This window comes from Brassica napus, chromosome A10 (genome assembly GCF_020379485.1).
Source record: "Brassica napus cultivar Da-Ae chromosome A10, Da-Ae, whole genome shotgun sequence".
NCBI classification, from domain to species: domain Eukaryota; kingdom Viridiplantae; phylum Streptophyta; class Magnoliopsida; order Brassicales; family Brassicaceae; genus Brassica; species Brassica napus.
In genome coordinates, this window is record NC_063443.1 from 15,000,276 (window position 1) to 15,022,691 (window position 22,416).

At 34.7% G+C, this 22,416-nt stretch overlaps 5 protein-coding genes across 5 annotated transcripts; 2 read left to right on the plus strand and 3 right to left on the minus strand.

Moving 5' to 3' along the window:
- Positions 1–3,370: 3,370 nt before the first annotated feature.
- Positions 3,371–4,201, plus strand: LOC106370784 (S-protein homolog 8-like). The gene has a single exon (XM_013810772.3). It carries the CDS (start codon positions 3,460–3,462, stop codon positions 3,883–3,885), a length of 426 nt encoding a protein of 141 aa, XP_013666226.2. The 5' UTR covers positions 3,371–3,459; the 3' UTR covers positions 3,886–4,201.
- LOC106370507 (ADP-ribosylation factor 1-like 2) lies at positions 4,080–6,141 on the minus strand. The gene is made up of 7 exons (XM_013810507.3): positions 5,885–6,141; positions 5,595–5,685; positions 5,119–5,234; positions 4,867–4,926; positions 4,721–4,786; positions 4,432–4,633; positions 4,080–4,342 (listed from the first exon to the last, which is right to left on the minus strand). The coding sequence occupies exons 1-6, from the start codon at positions 5,939–5,941 to the stop codon at positions 4,445–4,447; spliced, it is 579 nt and encodes a 192-aa protein (XP_013665961.2). The 5' UTR covers positions 5,942–6,141; the 3' UTR covers positions 4,080–4,342; positions 4,432–4,444.
- A 387-nt stretch (positions 6,142–6,528) lies between these two features.
- On the minus strand, positions 6,529–14,541 carry LOC106371964 (protein EXPORTIN 1A-like). Its single transcript, XM_013812088.3, has 32 exons — positions 14,234–14,541; positions 13,764–13,880; positions 13,439–13,531; positions 13,286–13,357; positions 13,048–13,155; positions 12,898–12,980; positions 12,624–12,762; positions 12,449–12,517; positions 12,289–12,366; positions 12,095–12,157; positions 11,954–11,998; positions 11,714–11,821; positions 11,482–11,580; positions 11,144–11,347; positions 10,935–10,994; positions 10,565–10,675; positions 10,157–10,254; positions 9,917–10,025; positions 9,702–9,767; positions 9,518–9,616; positions 9,358–9,438; positions 9,199–9,288; positions 8,974–9,059; positions 8,791–8,871; positions 8,516–8,698; positions 8,346–8,412; positions 8,028–8,138; positions 7,796–7,903; positions 7,567–7,704; positions 7,314–7,451; positions 7,117–7,221; positions 6,529–7,025 (listed from the first exon to the last, which is right to left on the minus strand). Exons 1-32 carry the CDS (start codon positions 14,330–14,332, stop codon positions 6,903–6,905), a joined length of 3,231 nt encoding a protein of 1,076 aa, XP_013667542.2. The 5' UTR covers positions 14,333–14,541; the 3' UTR covers positions 6,529–6,902.
- A 2,483-nt stretch (positions 14,542–17,024) lies between these two features.
- On the plus strand, positions 17,025–18,742 carry LOC106371937 (NADP-dependent alkenal double bond reductase P2-like). The gene is made up of 5 exons (XM_013812052.3): positions 17,025–17,316; positions 17,424–17,604; positions 17,842–18,008; positions 18,101–18,183; positions 18,269–18,742. Exons 1-5 carry the CDS (start codon positions 17,092–17,094, stop codon positions 18,645–18,647), a joined length of 1,035 nt encoding a protein of 344 aa, XP_013667506.2. The 5' UTR covers positions 17,025–17,091; the 3' UTR covers positions 18,648–18,742.
- LOC106371936 (ATPase family AAA domain-containing protein 3-B-like) lies at positions 18,702–22,094 on the minus strand. The gene is made up of 8 exons (XM_013812051.3): positions 21,561–22,094; positions 21,329–21,424; positions 20,963–21,073; positions 20,577–20,886; positions 20,317–20,407; positions 19,894–20,224; positions 19,610–19,758; positions 18,702–19,531 (listed from the first exon to the last, which is right to left on the minus strand). Exons 1-8 carry the CDS (start codon positions 21,876–21,878, stop codon positions 19,015–19,017), a joined length of 1,923 nt encoding a protein of 640 aa, XP_013667505.2. The 5' UTR covers positions 21,879–22,094; the 3' UTR covers positions 18,702–19,014.
- Positions 22,095–22,416: the final 322 nt, after the last annotated feature.

A 22,416-nucleotide genomic window follows, 5' to 3' on the forward strand; every position in this document is an offset into this window, starting at 1 on the left:
CAGTATATTCAATCCATGAAGATTCCTGATTGATTCTCATCTTACTTCACACTAGTTTCATAAGTCTTGTATTTGTTGTTTGTATTTTTCTCCTTTCTGTTTTGACAAGTTTGTTGACCTCTTTGTAATGACCTCATTTGAAATTATATGAAATCAAGGTTAAAAGTTCACTAAGTAAATGGACAATATATAATCATAAACTAAAGGTTACTTCAAACATTGGAAATTCTTCTGCTGGTTCACCATCTTGTTGTGCTTTCTTGCTTGTTCACGTCCCATATCTGCTTCCAGTTTAAATACATTTTTCCCTTTGTTGTTTCATGTTTGCTCGTCCCGTGCCGATGCTACCGAAACCAACATTTTCATTTACCATTTATTATGTAACAAAACTAAAATTAATCATTTTTTTCCGCAAGAAAGAGCAAAAATTAATTAATCAACCTTTTCTTAACGATATAAACATCCAAAGATAAACAAATAGTAGACTCAGTTACAACGATTTATAACTCAATTAAATCAGATTCCACAACATCAGTAAATTCAGTTTACTACTTGGTTTGCATTCGTTGCTGGTTGACAACCGATTTTTAAACTGAATCATTTCTCAAAGAACATGCGGCTAAAAATCAAAGTAACATCTCTAGAAAAGTGTCGAAGCAAAACGATATGTTGAACATATTATCTTTGATTATTGAATGGAGAAAACAATTGGATACATTTTCTTAAAAGATATGATGAACACACAAGAAATGGAGAGAGAGCGTTTAAAGTTATATGTATAAATTATAATCTTAAAACTCAAATGTGTATGAAGCTTTTGGCTCCAATAGTCATTTATTCGCGTACACATGCATGGTTATGTTTTATCACTTAACTTATAGACTAGATCTTGACCCGCCCGACCGGGCGGATATTTCTTTTATGTTTTTAGTTTTTTTTGTTTATATTAAATGATGCATTTGTAATATTGAAACATAAATTTATATTGAAAATTAATCTTTGCAGCTATAATAAAAATTAAAATTAAAATTTTAATAAAATATTTTGATATAAATTTTAAATTTCCTAATTAAAATAATATAGAGGTGGTCATATTTTTTCCAATTTCAAAATCTAAGTTTCCTTAAAGACAAAGAAAATAAATTTATAAGTACATAAAATATATAAACATATTTGGAACTATAATTTCTATTAAAATAAATTTGATAAAGAAAAATAATCTTGCTGTTGTTATTTATTTCTAGAGCTTGACCCGTGACCGTATGAATATTTACTACACATTTGTTAATATAACATTTTTAAACATAACAATTTCATTTATTACTTTGAATAATTATATTTTGTGATTTTAATCATCTATTATATCACAATGTATAATATAAACAAATCCAATATTTATAACTAATTGGACTTATATTGTGAAAGCATTATACTAATATATGAATAAACTATTTTATATTTTATTTATATGTTATATAAATTGATTATGATGTGTGATTTTTTATTTTTTTATTTATTACTTATAAATATTAAAAATATTGAATATGTTAATACAAAATACATTAGAAAATTTATTTTGGTTATGATTTGATAAAAGAAATCTATTATTTAAATTTTGGAAAGACATTAAATGCTTAAATCTATTATTTAAATTAGGAAAAGACAAGCATGCTTAAATATAGGTTCAATAAATATCTCAATGGCATTTTAATGTAAATAAGTGGTAAAACTAATGGGTATTTCTATTTTGTACTTCTCTTTTAATAATATAGATAGATATATCTAGTAAAACTTAACATTTGCACCAAAAAAGATATATCTAGTAAAATCCTAATATTTAGGAGTAGCTTGTTAATATTTATATACAAGCCGTGCTTATTTAGGAGTAGCTTGTTAATATTTATATACACATGAAAAATTTTAGGGTTGCAATATTTATTTTTTTGCTTCACCAAATATATTTTACCTCTATAATTGCAGTAATCAACTATTTTATAATTATTTTCTATATTTATTTAGTTTAGTTTATTTTACATCATATTTGCTTCATGATGTTTTATATTTTACAAAATATTTTCTTGTTAATATTTTTTTTTTATTATTTTATCATTTGTAACGTAACATTTACATTGTATATATATATATATCAAATAACATGTATAAATAATGATGAAGATGTTCACAATCAACTATATAGTTTTACAATCCAGAGAGTTAACGAAATATCTTTTGAACTGAAAAATTTTAGATAAAAACCTCCTACCATCATTTTGGTCATTTTGGAGTTACAAAAATATTTTTTTTCTTTTTTTTTCTTGACAGCTAAAGTAATTTAAGTTTTTTCACGTGTTAAAACAAAATAAAAAATAATTCTACAATAATGTTACAACCAATTATCTAAACCAATTAAAATGTTGATTTACATGTAAGAGATAATTTAGGTGACTTATAGATTAATTTTATTCAGTTATCCTTAAGTATTACAGTTTTCTAAAAATATAGTACTGACATTTTTTTCATCAAACTATTTGAAATTAAAAAATTAATTTAAAATTTTTCTAATTATTATTCAAAAGTTATATTGTAAACATAATATATTTCTTCGTATAATATTTCTACCACCAAAACCGCAGGCAAACATGTAGTTTAAAATATATTTTGAATTCAAACTCATTATCTTTTTCAAAATTTTTTTTTACAAAATTATATATTGTTCATTATATTAAGAATTATTTTCCGATATATCACTCATCAGTCCACTACTCTATCTTATCCACACTTAACTATAAAATTTTCTAAGTTTTGTTTGGTCATAAATGAATAAATGATAATTTTATTAACTAATTAGATTATTTTTGCATTTGATTGATTTTACATTTTTATAAAAAAAAGTTATAAGTTATTTTTGGCAACCCCAAAATAATATTCACATATTTGACAAAAAGTATTATGATAAATGAAGAAAAGTATATCTAAGTCATTAGTCAAACAGTAATAATTTAATATATTGAAAATGTATGATTATGTATAGAAGCTTAGATGGTGTACACTGGAAATTTCAGTTTTATGATTATTTATTGAAGCTTTAAATGGTATAAACTTTCAACTTCTTTATTTTTAAGAAATTTTGCATTTATTTATGAATATAATTCCCAATAAAATAAATAATATTTATCATACATTATATGTATACGTGGAAAAGAAAACACAATCACACCATTAATGCATGTAGAAAATGCGGAATTGACCATTGACTCCTTTTTCATATTATGGCAAGTATATTACTCGTTTTAAGAAGATGCAAAAAGGGACAAAACTTAATGCATGAACGTTACTTTTTTTTTTTTTTTTTTTTCATGAACGTTACTTCATGAAACACTTTTAAGAAGTCAAGAGTTTATATCTTCTTTCTAATATATACCAACTTTAAAATATAGAACAAATCAATAAATCAAAACAATGACTCGCCGCCTCTCATGCTTTTTGATTATCATTGCATTGTGTGCTGAGTTGAGTAATGGAGCGGTTTTTCCGAAAGACTCTGTACATTTTAACAACTCTCTTCAACCAAACACCATTCTCAGGGTCCATTGTGTCTCCGACGAAGATGATCTAGGCGATCATTTCTTGAGTCATGGGCAAACCTATGATTTCAGTTTTTATGAAAGTATTTTCAAGACTGAAGTCATTTGTGGCTTATGGCAGGGACCTGGTTTCGAGTACTATGCATTGTTTAAGGCATATGAAGGTGGTGGTCTCATTGTCCATTATGGTAAGAAAAACTATTGGGATGCAAGAGAAGATGGTATATATTTCACACATGGTTTTTATCCTCCCAAATTAGAGTACAGGTGGTCAGCCTATTCCCTTGCACCAACTTATTAAAAATGGAAAGAAATATATGTAATCCCTCAAATGAAGTGGACTTTCGATCGCCTTTTTTCTTATAATAACAATGAAGACATTTTTATAAAAAGAAAATTAATAAGAAGACTAATATATAATCATTATTAAGTATCGTAATGATGTTTTCCTTATATATACAGCTTTGATGTTATATACTTGATATAAAAATAGAATAATGATTTCAAAAGAATGTTATAAACTAAATTTCAATCGGACAAAAGATGACCCAAAAAGGGAACGTTTAGAGATGAAACAAATTTCATCAAAAGAATATACAGTGAAAGCGCTCTCATGGCAGCATGATCCAAAATAAAATGGAAAAAAAAAGTAGTCAAATTCAGTATATTGTAATGTTGGCACCATGAGAGGAGGAGGATTCTTTCCCTAACAAAAGTATTTAGAGATTCTGATTTTTGTGTGATAACTGCTTTACAACCTGCAAGGAGAAAAGACATCATTTTCAAGAACTCAAGGTCACTGAGACTATTTAGCTTGGTGGATTATCAGGTTGTTTTCATATATTACCAGGTGAAAAGAGTTAAAAGGAGGGTCCAACGGAGGTGAATCCAGCGGCTTTGACATCCTTAAGGGTAGATGATAACCAGTCCAAGCCTTCATAAAGCCCGTCCCCGCGAAGAGCACAAGTTCCTTGTATGTGCCACTTCCTGTTCTTGAGATCAAATAAGCCTAACCCTTCACATACTTCTCTCGGTGACATGGCTCCTCTCTAACATTAAGTCAATTGAGGAATTGGTAAAACATAGAACAGGGAATAACCAACCAGAAAGAAACAAGATCAAAAGCTCGATGTTACCATGTCTTGTTTGTTTGCAAAGACGAGAATGATACTGTTGAGCATGAATGGGTCTTTTATGATCTCCTGAGGAAATAAGAGAGCAGGTTAAGTAACTATCCAGCTAATAATGTCTTCTGAAAAATCTAAGATAAAAAGAAAAGAACCTGAAATTCTTGTTTTGCTTTCCCAAGCCTCTCTCGGTCCAAAGAGTCTACCACGTATATCTGCAAGCAAGCGCATGTTAGAGTACACTTTAGACCATGGTCAGTTTAAAAAAAGATCTCAAAGTTGAGCCAAGCAATATATATTATACTCTGCAAATATCATAATAACCAAAGATGAGAATAACATATGCCAAACATAGAGATTGGCAAAACAATCTGACTAAAACCAAAATGCCAAGAGAAGAAGCGTACAAGTCCATCAGTGTTGTTGAAGTAGTGCCTCCAAAGAGGTCTGAGTTTCTCTTGGCCACCAACATCCCAAACCGTGAACATCACATTCTTGTACTCAACTTTCTCAACGTTGAATCCTGCGTACCAAAATTTGAAAGATGTCTGCGTATCATCTATCATTCATAACTGCTTATATGGCACAAGAGAATTTACACACATGGCTTGAGCAGTAAAAGGCATCACAAACATATATATTTGGCGGCATCGTTACAGAATGCTACAATCAAATGAGGGAGGAGAATATATCCATTCTGATCCCAACTTTCGTCTCATTAAAGCAAAAGCAGCTGTTTAATTACTAAATAACAATCAAATTTTTTGTTTGTAAGGCGTTAATAGAATGGATCTAACATCTTCCACCAAAGATGTATCTAAAAGCAAAGGAATCAACCCCCACTAATTATTAGTTGAGACATTACAAGTAGACAGATTGTTACCAATGGTGGGAACAGTAGAGAGAACTTCACCAATGTGAAGTTTGTAGAGAATAGTAGTTTTGCCAGCTGCATCCAGCCCCAGCATTACCACCTGCCATTTGACCAATCACATAAAGATTCAAAATATATTTCTTCAAATTCTCTATTCAATCAATCATGTCACATCAATTTGTTTATGTCACATATCAACGATAAAGAACACGAGATCCATTCAAAACAGCCCCAGGAAATAAAACAAACAATCCACATAACTGCAAAAAGTAAGGAAGCATGGAGAGATGAAGCGTTACCCTCATCTCTTGATTGCCGAAGAATGTGTCGAATAGCTTACGAAATGCTTGTCCCATCGCTTCTTCTATACCAATTTTTTTTTTTTTTTTTTGTCTTTTGTGTTTCCTCTTGTTATGGAAGCAGAGGAGGAGGACAGATGAAGGCGACGAAGATAGATTTGGAGGAGACGGTGACGAAATTTACAGAGAGAGAGAGAGAGAGATTCAAGGGAATGATGATTTACGCGTTCGGTCTAAAGGACTTCACGAACTAGTCCTCCCCCCCACGGAATCTTTTTTTCAATTTGAATATTATTATTAGCCAACATTCATTCCTCTCACTATTTGCGGATTATGGGCCATAACTATTTATAAAGCTTGTGGGCTTTTCAACGTGGACTACATGAACCACGACTTTTCCATCCCAAAAAAAAACTATTATTTCATTTTCATTTTTACTTTTTAATAAAAACTATTTTTTTTTCATCCCAAAAAAAACTATATATTACACCAATTCTTTTTAATAACTCATGAATGTTAACTACGTATGACAAAACCTCATGCTAATCTTCCTACGTAGCCCTTGTGATTTTCATACCACGGTCAGTCCACGCAGTTTGTCAACACTTTAAAAGTTATATTGAGTTTTGACAAATAAAGAAAAAGAACACCTTTCTATTAATTAATAACTAATAATAGAGATAAACAATGTCACTCGAGTAATTTAACAAAAAAACACCCAATAACTTGTCTAATATATTTAAAGCAAAGCAATAATCAGCCAACCATGTTACTAGAGAAGAGCCCTAACGTTTTTAAATCTATATTATAACCAATTAACTAACGAAAGACACCAGTTTACCCCCTAAAGATCTCTGTTTTCTTGGCTTCTCCAATCCTCAAAATCGAACTACCAAGGTTTCGAAAAAAAGGCAGAGCAGGGTGATGAAAACAACGTCTCTTCTCAACTCTCCACTCATTCCAAAACCTATGAAAATGGTAAAGCTTTCTTCACTTGTTGCAGCCTTCTTGTTTTTGTTTAGGAGTCAACCATCTCGTCTTGAATCTCGTTAGGAGCAACAAGGCCAGGGATCGAAAGCATTCTTTGACGCTCTTGCTCTCTCTGCGCTGCTGCTTCCTCAGCATACAGATCTTTGTTATCCTGAAAGTTGATTTAATATTCCACCCTATTAGTTTCGATTTCTTAAAAGCAATTGAATGAAAAGATTCGTCAAAGAAGAGTTAATAGTAACCTGAGCGGAAAATTCCTTGGACTGTACAAGGAAGTCGCGTATGTTTTTCTTAAATTCGGACGGGTCATTTCTCGACTCGTAAAGTCTATTAACAAATTGTGTGACCTGTATGTGTAAATCAAATGATTATTCAATATCAGAAGACTTTGAGAAAGAAGAAGAATCAAAATGAAACTGGTTTTAGTTTTTCTACTTACCTCTGCAGCAGTCATGTTGGGGAATGAAGAGCTCAACAGCTTAATAGTGTATTCACGAACAAAGACGGCATTGTTCGGATACGGGTGAGGTACAGTTGCAACATCCCACAAAGGTTCCGTTAAAGCACCGCTCTCAGCCTTTAAATTTATAATCAAACAAACGTCTAAGCTTATATACAACCTACCCATTTCTAAGCATACTTAAAAAGGCCAACAATAAGATTAAAGATGGGAGAGAAGAGACTGTTTTTACCAGGCAAAACAGATGCTGCAGCACCAACACATGCAGCTTGAAACCAGGTTTATGAAATGTATCAGTCAAAACAGCAAATATTTCTTGCTCGATTTGTACGAAGTACGACCGGAAGAATTGATTACAGAACGCAGAGTGCTGTCACAATCAGAGGTAAATGTTAGACACCAAGGAACTAAATATATATAGCACAACCACAGAGTAAAAACAAGGGAAACAAACACCAAACCTGAAAGTTCTTCAGCATCTCAAGCAAAAGATTAAGCCCAGTTTCAGCGATATTTCTCTCAGTATGTCTAAATGCCCAGATAATGGAATCCATCACTAGCTTCAGTTGCTGATGCAAAATGACAAAGACAGTAAGTAAGATATCCGAATAATGAGACAAGCCTTAGAAATAATGCCATGTCTCCTTAGATCACACCAAGGAAACAAATATATGCAAGAATATATTCACCAACCTGACTCGACAGCTTTATCAGGGCCGGGAAACAAAATGTAGCAATAGCACGGAGTAATGAGAAAAACTTGAGCCGGTGTTCCGGATAATCTTCGAAGTTCTTAGTTATCATCTGCAAAAGAAGATTAAAAAATAAACTCCAATCACATACTGCACCTCCCACTTCCAATTAAAAATCAAATCTAAGGTAGGTGAAAACAGGATTAACTTCTCAACCTACACTACATCAAGTCTTTCACTAGTCACCACAATGAAAGTGCCATGTCTCCTCGTTAAAAAAAAGGCTGTAATGTGAGTAACAAAGAAATAATCCTATTACCTCCAATGTACACTGGAATACAGCTTCAAATATGTTTGGCACGTCATCTAACATTGTTGCCTTGTACCTGAGAAGTAAAGTTTGGAATCAAATCTTGTAGCAATCCAGAATTACGCAGATGGTAGACATCTTTAATTACTATGGCAGGCATTAACCAATAAGAGGCATACTTGTTTATAATCGTTGCAAAAAGTGAAAGAACTTCTGATTCCCTAGCATCAGGCACATTCCTTGCATAGTCAGCAAGTACATATTCCATCATTGGAGACACAAATTGTTTCCCTATGTGCGGTTGGTCTTCAGCTTTGTCTAGAAAGGTTTCTATCAGCTTTAGGGTTTCCCTCTTAACAGATCTGTACAAGCAAAGCATTACAATATATAGTTATTACAGTGTCAAATAGTGGGCATAAAGAATTGTGTACGTGATGCATACAACAAAACATACCGTAAGAGTTTTACAAAAGATGTCTTCGAAGCATATGGCCCTCCATTAGTAATGCTGGTTGACACAAGCTCACTGTACATTCTGGTGCAGCCATGAAGAAAATAAACTGAGCCCACAACTAAAGTATCACAAGGAATACTGTAACTATTAGAGGCTATAATGATGTACCATGAATTTACTTACCTGTACACATTCAACATATCCATGAATATCAAGGAGATTTGGGATAAGAAGAACGTTCCTAGGGAAGTAGCAGCACTAGTGTTGGTCTGCATGGAAAAACACATGGTAATAGTTATACATTGCAATAAAATCATTTTTCTAAACACCAGCAGACGCAGAAACTCGACTATTAAGATGCCATGATGATATAAAAATGCACTATGAGGAATAGGTAAGAAATCAGACCTGTAGAATATTAAGCACTGTACGTATCACATCTGGATCCTTGAGGAATTCTACACTCTGGCGTGCCTGTCCTATGATTTCTGCCCATTTCTACATTATAACAGTTTTAGCCAACTACGTAAACAACAGTTGAGCAGCCACATCTTTTAATTAACATACCTGGTTTGGAAGTGCCATCAACCTCTGTAAATATTCATCTCTCTTCTGAGGATCTGATTCTGCCTGGATCATACTACCAACCTGGAGACAGGAAAACCATGAAATCCCAATAGAGAAATAGCTCTAATTGGCAAACTAGAAACGCATATGAAAAACTTACAGACTCATAAAATGAGTGAATTTGATGAGGCTCAAGATCTTGGACAGTAGTTGCAAGGCCAGATAGAAGTTCAGATACAAATGGTTCAGTCTCTCCAACCTGGAAGCACAATGAACTACATAACTACGAGCTCATTTAGCTAATGGAAGGATAAGAAAGGTGAATTGAACATAGCGATACAAACCTGAACAATAACAAATTTACGCTTGCATTTCTGAACAATTTTCAAAAATGTATCACAGGCCATGTCCTGAAAAGGAACATAAACATTAGGACCAGAAAAGAGTCAGATTCAAGCTTGGGCAGATATGAATCTTATTCTCGGAGTACTACATTTTTAAAAAAATTCCAGCCGAATAACTAACTGTATCTCAGAAATTTTAAAGTTTGGAGGTCTACCTGAACACCAGGATGTGTCTCGTGCATGAATTCAAACAGCTTATTGACAACTGTCTTTAGAAATTTCCAGTGTGCCCTTAAGAACCTTGGATATTGGCCAACTACATACCTGCAACAAAGCAGAATCTTTCAGTTTAGTATGCATAACTCTGATCCAGCCATGAAAGATCGAATAAACAACATAACAGAAGTACAACAACCCAGGAAGAAATTCAACAAAATATGAAGGACCAAACTTACATAATGTTGCTAGCAATGACAGCTTTATTGTCTTTTCCCTTGGTAATCTCACATAAATTCAACAAATCGCGAATGACCATCACCAAAAATCTATTTTCCTGAAAAAAATAAAACATGTAGCTTAATTCATTCGTTGGCACAGAATCGAAAGGTTGAACACACCGTCTCAGAACACAATAAGAAGCAATCAAGCACATACTGATAAATGTGTTGGGCTAATGAGAGAAAACAAACAAGATTAAAATCAAGCACATACTGATAAATGTGTTGGGCTAATGAGAGAAAACAAACAAGATTAAATTTGAAAAATGCCAATATTTTCAAAGCGAATAAAATATACTAGCTAATAGATGGAAGAACTGCATCAACAACAATTTCCATTTTTTGTGAAAAAAAAGAAGGCTGTACCTGATCTTCTGCCATAGATCCAGAAATAGACCCAATAGCCCAGCACAGTGTATTCAAATTGTTCCATGCCCATTCCTCCCCGCTTAGTTGTTTGTTTAGCTTCCTCAACATCTTTTAAAGGGACAATCAGAAGTTCAGTAACAGCATGAAACAGACTAAAAGGTGATTAGAGGCAACTCGTACCTAAAAACTTCCCCCACGTTAAAATTGCTAAATTTAGGGTACTAGTGATTGTTTCCCCACGAAATAAGACAATACTCTTTCAAAAAACACATATTCGATCATAAACCCCTAACCCCAACTGTTAATCCACAATATTTATCACAAAACGAATATGCTTAAACCAGTATCATCATGGTTAACACCGTACCTGCTTCTCAGTATCATCATGATCAAGGTGTGAGAGGTAGATTAATGTCTCCCTCATTATCTGTAATTAATGGAACAAGAAATTAATGGAAAAACATCAAAGAGGTACACTGCGGATTTAGACAATTTCCCCGAATTCATAGCACTAACTGGGTATATATATAACCTCTCTAAAGAAGAGTAATATGACCTGGACAAAGAAATCAGTACCTTATACTGGACAAGAACATCATTGTCCTTCATAGTTTCACGAACTATGTTACCATTTTCATCTTCAACAATAAGCACTTCTTCAGGCTTTGCCATGCGGTTAATCATTAACCCTCTTAATTTGGACATTGGGTTAGAATAAAGTTGACGCCGCTGCATGACTTTAGAGCCAAGGCCATCAACCATACCAGGAGCGAAAGACATCTGGAAATATGCAAGCCAAAAGTTATAACCCAAATAAAGTAAGGAGTTAAACTAATATACAAATATACATCTATAGTATCAACCTTCTGTAAAAATTTAAAAAGCGATCCGTTTTAGTCAAGGAATCATCCTACCTGCAATCCCATCAGGTTCACAGTTGCCGCAGGGTTATCAGAATTATGATGCGCATCAAACAGCTCCGAAACCAACAAGTTCCAGTAGTCCAAACAAACCTGCTCATTCCACACGCAAGTAGAATTCGCCATTTTTCAGATGGGTGAAAAGCGCATGAGAGGATTACTAAGGGGAAAACAAAATATACAACTGTTTTAATATCAACAATATTGGCAACAGCAATTTACAAACCTTAAATACTTCAGTGTCATCAACATATGATATATTGATGAGATATTCGAGACCCGCAAGTAATAAGGTAACAAATTCTGGCGTTGACTCCAAGACCCGTATATGAAACTGCATATAAAGTGGAAATAGATGAGGAGTGCTGGAAGCATTAAAACACAACCGTGAACCATCACTATACATATCCAGAATTCCAGTAACCCAAATACTAGATATATATCTCAAACAAAGAAAAAGATTTACCTTGAAAAACGAAGTGAAAAAAAGTGCCAGGTTCTGGATAAATGCCTAAAGGTGACATAAACACACACACACAGTTATAACCTTGATAAATTATTCAAGTCAAAGGGCTGCCTCGAAACTAAGTGCACAGAAAACACTTACTTCTTCTTCACCACTTCCGTTTGAATATGCCTCAGGGATATTTGTATTCGGTGGGAGAATTGTCTGCAAACACGAGAACAAGTGAAGAGCATCAGGCCAGAATTACTACATATACTAACTAGAAGAATCGGAGTGTTAATGAACAAAAAGATAATAGTATAAATAAAAGCAAAACATGGAAATAACTACTATACCTGAAGCTGCCCTATAAAAATGGTATACATCTTGATATATTGGGCATTGTAGAAGTCTCCGAAATTGAGAGCTGCAACCTAGCAGACAAATTCAAGCCGATAGATAAATAACAGATTCAAATGACAACAAGAAAATTAACAACAAAAAAAACAGAAGTACCTCGGTCAGACATTGTAGAGTGAGGTTCCTGTATGCTGGCACAGGAAAAAATTTGAGAAGTGTCTCAAGCTGTAAACAACCGGAACAGATATCAGAACAACATAATTGTGGTACCGATTAACATCAATCTTAATTCTATTATCTCTATCTTATTTTAGCATATTAAGTATATTACCAAAGGAGACTCAAAAATGTAGCCCAACGGAATCCAAGAAAGATACGCATGCAACGCAGACAGTGTTGAACGTATAAGATCCTGTCTTTGAGAAGCTGAGAGGACATATAGGCATAACTCGTGAATGAGTTTAAACTCGCTGCACCAGAAAAAGTATCAACAGGTAAATAAATGGTAGTTCTTAACCAACATATACAAGATACTTAAAAAGAGTTTGAATAATAAGAATTTCACAAAATTTGGATATAAGATTCTAAAAAAAAGTCTGACGTGCCTGTTTAGAGACTGTTTCAGCTCTTTAATCTTCTGCTGAGTCATTTCTCCTCTTGAGAAATCAAAAACCTCTTCGCTCAGGAGCTAACAAAAGAAAAAATGTTATTGTTTCCAGTTAGAGCTGATTAAAAAATCAGGTAAAGATGCTTACTTTCAAAATGATCATGCAGTTTTCGCAGATAGTTTCACTAGTTTTAGCAGCAGCAACTAGATCAGGAATGAAGCTTGTCCACTTTGCCGGCCAATCATGCTTCACAATCTGTTCATGTATCACAATATATTAATTTACGCCATGAGATAGAATGGTCAATGAGGTGGATTGAGCTTCGGGTTGGAACTAAATACATAAGCGTTAGCCACCAAACCAAATAGACTAAGCATGCTGATACCTGAACCAGGATGACATTTAGCTTGTTGACATAGAGCCTCTCCGATCTGAAAGACGCTTCATTACTCGAGAGCTGCAAGGCAACATCATCGTAAAACCAGTTAGCTCCTAGTTTTATCCAGTGAAAAAAACTAAGGCCTCCAAAAGTGTATACCTGTACAATGACCTCCGAGATGTAATTCTTCATTCCATCTCGTTGTTCAACAGGAAGTGCATTCCATCTGTACTTTATAACACCTTCTAGAACCTGGGAACGGATCACAAAAAAAAATTCAGAGAGTTAGTTTCATATCCTATGAGAAAATGCTGAAAGCAAGCGTATGATCAACTAATGCCAGAGCCTAACAACTTGATTGTTCGCAACTGGATTTTTTATGGTTTGGATAAAACAGCAACCATCATATAGGATTACGCCAAGGAAAGATCAGAAGATGAGCATGTATAACTAAAGTAATAAATACAAGAATGATGAAACTCACCTGAAGAGCAAAAAACTTGGTATCCATGCTCTTTGTGTTCTGCAGAATGTGAACAACTTGGAGCCACATATCAGGATTAGCTTGCAAATCCCGCAAAATCTGATCGGCAGCAGCTCTCTGTACATGTTTTGAAAACAATGCTCGATTAATTCAAGCTAAAAAAAACTCAGACGCAAAATGAGTTGAATATTGACATTGACGCATAACTAACGGATTCATTCATCAAAAAATTTACACAGCCATACAAGCTTTCACTCCTCAAGTGTTGCTAGTAAATAGAAGATACAGTACATGCTAAGACAATGAAATCCAGATTAGAAAACTCGGATTCCTTGAAACGCTGTAGAAGCACGATTCAATTTGCCCCCAAAAGAAGCGTTATACAACGACACAGTCCTAGAGACTCCTACTCGTTTCTCCAATTCAATGTTCCAAGTCCAAAAAACAAAACGCAGAGAAAATTGAACAACCTCTTCCTTAGATCCGGTGACGAAGAAGGCGGCAACAGTGGCGTCGAGCACAGCGACGTCAATCGGCTGGCTCAAGTCTCTTAGCTTCTCGGCCGCCATGGCGGAGAGATGAGCAAAGTCGCAGTAGAGTCCCTCGATTGAGTGTGAATAGTGAAAGAGACGAAAACCCTAGGGGAGAGACAAAATCTAGAGAGAGAGAGAAAAAGAGAGTGTTTCACTGTGCGGAGAAGGAGATTTATAGAGAGAGAGAGAGGGGGAGCGTTCTCGAAGACAGCTTAAGATTGACGCAGGGGACGGGAACAGAGTGACTTTGAATTTTTGTTTTCATCTTCTTTCCTTACTATTTGTTTATTTGTTTTTTTTTTCCTCCCTCACATGTCTATTAATTAATTAAGTTTCATTGGTTAAATTATTTTGAATTTTAATTATTAGTGTAAAAAAATATATTCTAAGACATGGAAAAATGAATTTTAATAAAAGAGAACAGTTGATTTTAAAAACAAATCTGGCCAAAAAAATAAAAGAAAACAGCAAAAAAAATATGACTTAAAATTAACAATCAGTAAGGAACTTTATTTTTCTATGGTACCAATTTAAACATTTTGTACATTCAATGTTAGTAAAAAATTATCTTTTTAATTAAAATTTTAAATTTTGCGCAATAGATGTATTTGATAATACTGAGGTTTTTTTACAAATTATATTGCAGAATAAATTTATTTAAATTATCAATTTCGCGGGAAGTCTTACCACTAATACATATCCTTTGTAAACAATATTGTAAATTAATTTTGTTATAGAAAATTATTTTTTTTATAGAGAAATTGATTAAATTTTGCAAAAAAAAATTAAAATTACAGTTTTTAGACATAAACAATACTGGGTAATTATTGTATAAATAAATAAAAGAGATTTACAATATCATTAATGAAATAAGCATGTAGCAATTTAAAAGAAGTTGTTAGGGAGTTGAGGGAAAACTTTGAGTAACTTTTTGGATCCATCATAAATATGGACACAAAATTCGTTATACAAAATTTATGGATTCGCTTTAGTTTTTTTTTTAATAATCGAGAGGTGATATGAGCTTTAGGTCCAACTAATTATCCAGACCGGGTGCAACAGTTGGTAATGACAAGATATGGACATATGGTGCAAACATGTCTTCTCAATTCTCAACGGAAATCGACTTAAAGGCACAATAAAATCTTTTTCAAACGCTAAACTATTAGGTCCAACCCATTGTTGATGATTTGTTTTAGTTTTAAATAATTTTATCAACTTTTGAAATATGGTAATTGTCTAATATTTACTTTTGGTTAATTAATAATTATTATCAACAATTGTATACAAGTATTTTGTTAGTCAACTTTTTATAAATATTCTTATTTCCAATTAAATTATTCAACAAATTGTTTTATAATATAAATCATTTTAATTATGTTCGGTAATTAAAGTTACGTACATACATAAAGTTATATGTTTATATGAGATCTTTTCTATTACATATACATATAATACATATGTTTATGTATCTTTCACTAATTTTAGTTTAATAGAGCTTTTTCTCTTATCTATAGTTCTTATTAAGCTTGTAATTAGTGTAATTATTTTATATTTATAATTTTTATTTATTTGAAATAGTATTTACTACAATTTATATAACAAAAGGTTATCAATAAATTTTATTATTAGTAATTATAAATTTTGAAAATATATATTACAACTTATTTCTGTCAAATTTTTATTTTATACATATTAAACATATTAGTTATTATTTCAATGGTATAATGTTTTATTTGTTTTAAAATACTTTATATTTATAAGTTTGTATTTTTAATTATTTATAAAAATTGTACTACAACTTATAGATCAAAAACGTTACCAGTCATTAATTGTAATAGTATTGATAACTCTTATTTTTGCTGTAAACTTACCACACAAATTTATAGTTTTTATCACATAATTTTTATTGCAAATTACATCGAATTATACTGCATAATGCAAATCAACCTTAAAAATACATGTCACCAATCGAAGCCTTAGTATACTGTGATAGTTAAAACCTCTATCGATGTGTCATAAGCTATCTCAATGTTATTTATTGGATGTAGCTTAGTGTGTCCCTTGTACATTTTGTTGTTTATATTGAAAGTTTGTAGGGATAAAATGAAAAAAAAAATATTTATCTCATCTACAATTGACCTCCCCTTGATTGTTAAAATCTTAATTATTGACCCCTTTGTTTAAAATTAAAATCTTAATTATTGCACATTTTTAACATTACTAGTGTATTAGCATTGACCCTAGTGAAAAGAATTCCTAGCTCCGCCACTAATCATTGTTCTACCTGAAACACTCATTTCTTCGTGCTATTAACCCATCAACGATTCTTTAAAGAAAATAAACTCTCATCAACGATGCACCACCACACAATCATGTGTCAAGAGACTCAAGACTCGAGAGTTATTATGTTAGCTGCCTAAATAAATAGAGAATAATGTCTTGCAACGTAAAATCTTTTTTTTGTCAACCTTGCAATGTAAAATCTATGTATTCTTTACAAAATGATTTGTGAGAAAAGTTAAGCAGAAAAAATAAATGTGAAAAGGAACGAACTGAAATTTATCGAAGTGGAAAGAATGAGAAACGAGAAAAATAATTGAAGCCGCGTTCACACTTGTATACATGACAAAAGTAGAAAGTAGTGAATCATCAGTGACATCATACTTGAAATCATCGTGGCTCACAACCACACGAAAAACCACTATAAAAGCAGTCAAGTCCTCCAGAAAAAAAAGAAAGTAACAATTTCACGTTAACTCAGTATTCAGAAGTGAATTTCAGAGAAGAAAACGATGAGCACGGTGACGAACAAGCAGGTGATACTGAGAGACTACGTGAGTGGGTTCCCAAAGGAATCGGACTTTGATATCACCACCACCACGGTCGAGCTTAAGCTTCCAGAGGGGTCTAACTCGCTTCTTGTGAAGAATCTATACTTGTCCTGCGATCCTTACATGCGGTCTCGCATGGGGAAGCCTGCTGCTTCTGGTATTGCTCAAGCTTACACTCCCGGCAAGGTATGAGACGAAAACTCATCTTCAAACTTCGAATAGGATCAAGATTCAAGATCCTCTGTCTCTCTTGTGCTGAATGTTTCATTTGTGTGTGTGTTTTTGGTGTGTAGCCAGTCTTAGGGTTTGGAGTGTCTAGAGTGGTAGAATCAACGCATCCAGATTACAAAGAAGGTGACTTAATGTGGGGAATCGTTGGATGGGAAGAGTACAGTGTTGTTACTCCTATTCCTGACATGCATTTCAAGATCCAGAATACTGATGTTCCATTGTCCTACTACACTGGTCTTCTCGGTATGTTTTCTCGGCCTTGCTCCTGTTTTTCTTTGGTAGTGTCAGAAAAAAGTAGCTTGTTGGTACAAACTCTTGGCTTAAGACAGAGATCCTGAAGTTGAAAGTCATAACCACTACACAAATCTTAGAGACAGAGTTGATTAGTTATGTTGTGTTTTAATTTTAAACTGAAGTGGTCTGCTATGTCTTGATATATACTACTCTCCTTCATGGCTTTTTTTTATCTCTTCCTCACAGGTATGCCTGGTATGACCGCCTATGCCGGATTCTATGAAGTCTGTTCTCCAAAGAAAGGAGAGACAGTCTATGTGTCGGCTGCATCTGGTGCTGTTGGCCAGCTTGTGGGACAGTTTGCTAAAATGATGGGTTGCTATGTTGTTGGAAGCGCTGGAAGTAAAGAAAAGGTTTGAGACATTACTAATTATCATCATCTCTAGTTTTATGCGTCTTGGTTTTGTCTTCAAGAGAATGATTGTCCTTTACTCCTTTTGCTTAGGTTGATCTCCTCAAAAACAAGTTTGGGTTTGATGATGCATTTAACTACAAGGAAGAACAAGACCTTACTGCTGCTCTGAAAAGGTTCAGTAACCATTTTAGACGTCTATAACTGTTAGGATTGGTTAGCAGCATCTAATATAAGACGGATTATCTTATTTGTTTTCAGGTGTTTTCCCAAAGGCATTGACATATACTTTGAGAACGTAGGAGGCAAAATGCTAGACGCAGTGCTCTTAAACATGAACACTCACGGGCGTATCGCTGTCTGTGGAATGATCTCACAGTACAATCTCGAGAACCACGAAGGTGTGCACAACCTATCCACCATAATCTACAAGCGAATCCGCATTCAAGGCTTTGCAGTCTTTGATTACTACGATAAGTACTCAAAGTTCTTGGAGTTTGTGATCCCGTGCATCAAAGAAGGGAAGATAGCGTACATGGAAGATGTAGCTGAAGGACTGGAGAAAGGTCCCGAAGCTCTTGTGGGACTCTTCCATGGTAAGAACGTTGGGAAGCAAGTTGTTGTGATTGCTCGTGAGTGAAAGATAAACATAATGTTGGATGGTTAATAACATTGTGTTTCTGGTAACAAGATATAATAAGCTTCTTTTATTAATATATTAAAAAGTTGATATAATAAGCTCATCTTACAAAGAGACCAGTATTGCCTCATTTTCCAAAAAGTGATTTAAAAAGATAAACTCAAGATTGCAATGGCAAAGAAGAAAGAATATAAAGCAGTCATCAAACTCTAGTCTCACCTCTGGAATCACAGGGAGAAACAATTTAAAAAACCAAAGCTTTTCTCCTTTGCATAAACCCTTTTGAAAACAGTGCTCAGGGTTTGGAGTTTTTTAGGACAAACTGTTGGTTCAAATCTACCTATGTTGATGACAAGTTTATACGATTTCATTTCTTGTTACCTGTATCAGTTCCAGCTAGTTTCTTTCTCTGTAGATGCTCCGCGACTTTGTAATCAATCACCTCTCTGAAAAGGTTTGCGTCCAGCAAGCAGTCCGCGCTTCCATACACAGCCGCTTGAACGCTCGCCATCAGCTTCGCGATCTCTCTACCTGAAAACCCTTTTGTTTTGGCGGCAGCTTCCTTGAGGAGATCCTCTGTGACGCCTTTAACCTCAATCTTCTGCTGGTCTTTCTTGAAAAGACTTTGGAGCAAACCCGGCTTTTTTAGATTAGTCTTGGTTATGTACTTGTCTAGGTAGAGGTTAAGAAGCTTGAAGCGCTCTTCTTCTCCAGGCAAGGGGAACTCAAGAGTCTCGTCGACACGGTCAGCCACAGCTGAGTCTAGATCACCGGGTCGGTTTGTGGCAAGCGCTAGGACTATGTCTTTGGACTGGTCACCCGTGCGGAAGAGGAGTGCGTTTAGTGCACTCCTTTGCGCTTCACTCATGTATGTTTTGTTCCGCCTGTTGAATTTGCAATCGAATTAACACATAGAAACCAAACCCCTGAGTTAAGATTACCATATCGTAATTGTGACTTACTCGCACAGAAATGCATCAGCTTCATCGATGAAGAGCAACAAGCCCCTCTTAGATTTTTTGGACCAGTCAAAGAGTTGGTGTATCTTTGTAACTGCCTGAGCTCCAAGTGGAGCAACATCTCCACCCGTCATCAACGCATAATCTAGACCCTGAATAAGTTAAATGAAGAGAGTTATTATCAAAGTAATAAATCTAGAACTAAGATCTCTCTTGAAGCTGAGATGCATCTATTCTTCATAACTGATACAATAATTATAAGCATTAGAAATGGAGAGAATACATACAGATTTGCGAGCTAGCTCTCGGGCAGCCATTGTCTTTCCTGTTCCTGGTGGACCGTAGAAAAGCATATTTCGGAAAGGTGCTTGGTGGGATTTTGTGTTGGCAGTTGCGCTCGCTAGCTGTTCGATTCTCTTTTGAAGGGAAGGATGCAAAATAACATCACCGAACCCTTTTCCGTTTTTGGATGCAGCCTCCTTACCACCACCCCGCAACGTGGAAAAGACACGAGAAAGCGATCCAGACCAAGGGTATTTTCCTCTCGATGATTCTCTAATTAGAGAAGGTTGGCCTAAGACTCTATCCACGTAGCTCCAGATAACCTTGGCACCTTCTCTGCAACAAGCAATTTATTAAACTGACTAAGTTCCTCAGCCCTTAACAACAGGAACTCATGAATGACTTCTAAAACCATTTTTAGTCTTTACCTCGTTGTGTAGATCCCAGCTGCAAGAGCAGTGATACCTCCAACAGCAACAACCAGCTTATTTTGATCTGTTAGAATCATACGCAACCCACCTAGTAGAAAAGGAAAAAAAGTCAATCACCTATTGAGAAGACACACGCCTAGTTATACTCACAAGTTACTTGTTAGACACTTATTACTGCTATGGTGAAACTGACATACAAAAGTTTCCACTATGAATGAATTAAAGCAAAAAGAGATACTGTGTCACTAATGTCAGACCTCCAATGTGATCGAATGTAGTGTTGATGGCCGAAACCCATTTTTCTCTTTCAGCATTTGCACGATCAACGAGCATTCTCCTGTTGACGTCTTCAGAGAGCTTAGATTCACGGGCCCTCCCTTCAGCTTCAGCCATAGCTTTGACCCTGATAGTCTCGCGTTCAATCTCAGCTTTCTCCCTCTCCGTTTGTCGCCTCTGTGCTTGAATCTCTTCCTCAGTAGCTCGTCGAGCTACTTCCCTCCTGATTGATGATTCTTCTTGCATCTTCACAAGTTCTTGATTTCGTGTTCTCTGGGCTTCATTCTCAGCCTGTTACAAGACATACAGCATAACGTGTTAGAGAGAATATAAGTTAAATAAATAAAGCATTTGTAGAATCGCTTGCCTGCATCCTTTTTCTTGCTAATTCATCTTCATAGCGGGCCATCTGTGCTTTTGTTTGCGCTTGGTGCTGAGCAAGTTTCTTCTGTTCCTCGTATATTACCCTTTGCCTCTCCTGTGAAAATGAAAAAAAAAAACTTCAGGAACATAACTTTACAACCAGGAATCTTCAAACTCTAATAACAGAGATGGGTTATGCCTAAGTTGCAAAATCAACTCTAGTAGGTAAACAGAGAGTTGTAAGAAGACATTAATACAAGCAATTAAAAAGCCGTACCAAGAACTCCCCCAACTATTCTAAGGTACTAGACACTGAAACCATGTGATCAAAATATATTGACAAATAAGCTTAAGAGTAAGATGAACTCACAGCTTCAGCTTGGGATTGCAAAGCTTTGAACTCTTGCGCCTTAGCAGTAAACTCAGCTTGCCTCGTCTCTTCTTGTGTCTTAATACTTTCAAACACCTACCAGAAACCAAACATTCATTCAATCATGAGGCCAATCATAACAGTTAAAATATCTTTTTTTAGCTCAAACCTATCTTCATAAACATTATTAATCAGAACTATCTACAGATTTACAATCTCAGTTCATAGGGACCTTTTTGGCGTGAGCAGAGTTGTTAATCCCCTTCAAGGCCTTTGCACCTCGCTCCAACGCCTCCGGATCGAACCCAGCGGAAGTCGTTCTCGGATTATCGTTGCGAATCCGTGGAGGAGCATCGGATTCTTCGCCAGGAACAGAAGAATCTTTCGCAGATCCCGATGCCGGCGGAGTAGAGCCCTGCTGCTGCTGAGGAGTCGAAGTGGAGAAGGCAGAGAAGTTGAGAGGTCCATCTGCAAAAGCGATATTCGATTTCGAGAGAGAAGCGGCAGCTGCTAGAGCTGACATCAAACCAATCGCACATTTCTGAGCCATTTTCTCCCTTGGGAATCTCCAAGGGACTAGACTAGTGTTCTTCGTGATTTAAAGAGATTTAAGAATGACGAGGAAGAGATTGGCTTCGTGATTCAAAAATGTTTATAAGAGTAAATATAATTTATGAGGAAGAGATTGGCTTCGTGAACAAGAAAATTTAAAAAGGAATATCTAATGCCCCATTGCAATTGACGAGGAGGAGGCAGAGAAAGAAAGTTGCCAAGGTTTTGGTAGGGTTTATCTGTCAAAGGAAAGGAGTATTTCAGATCTCGGGTCGGTTTTATTCGACCCGAAAACCCGACTTGTTTGGGTCCAGTATTGCCCACAGAGTCTGAACTTTAAAGGCCTCTTTACAAAATTTTATGATATTTTAATTTGACGATGGAAAATTTGTAATTTTATTTTCAATTAATCATAAGATTCATGAACTTTTTATCATTTTTAATTCTTATTCACCTAACTTTTAGTATATAGTTTTGCATAATTGATTTTTAACATGATTAGGGCCATAACTATTGTGATAATTCTTGTTATGACA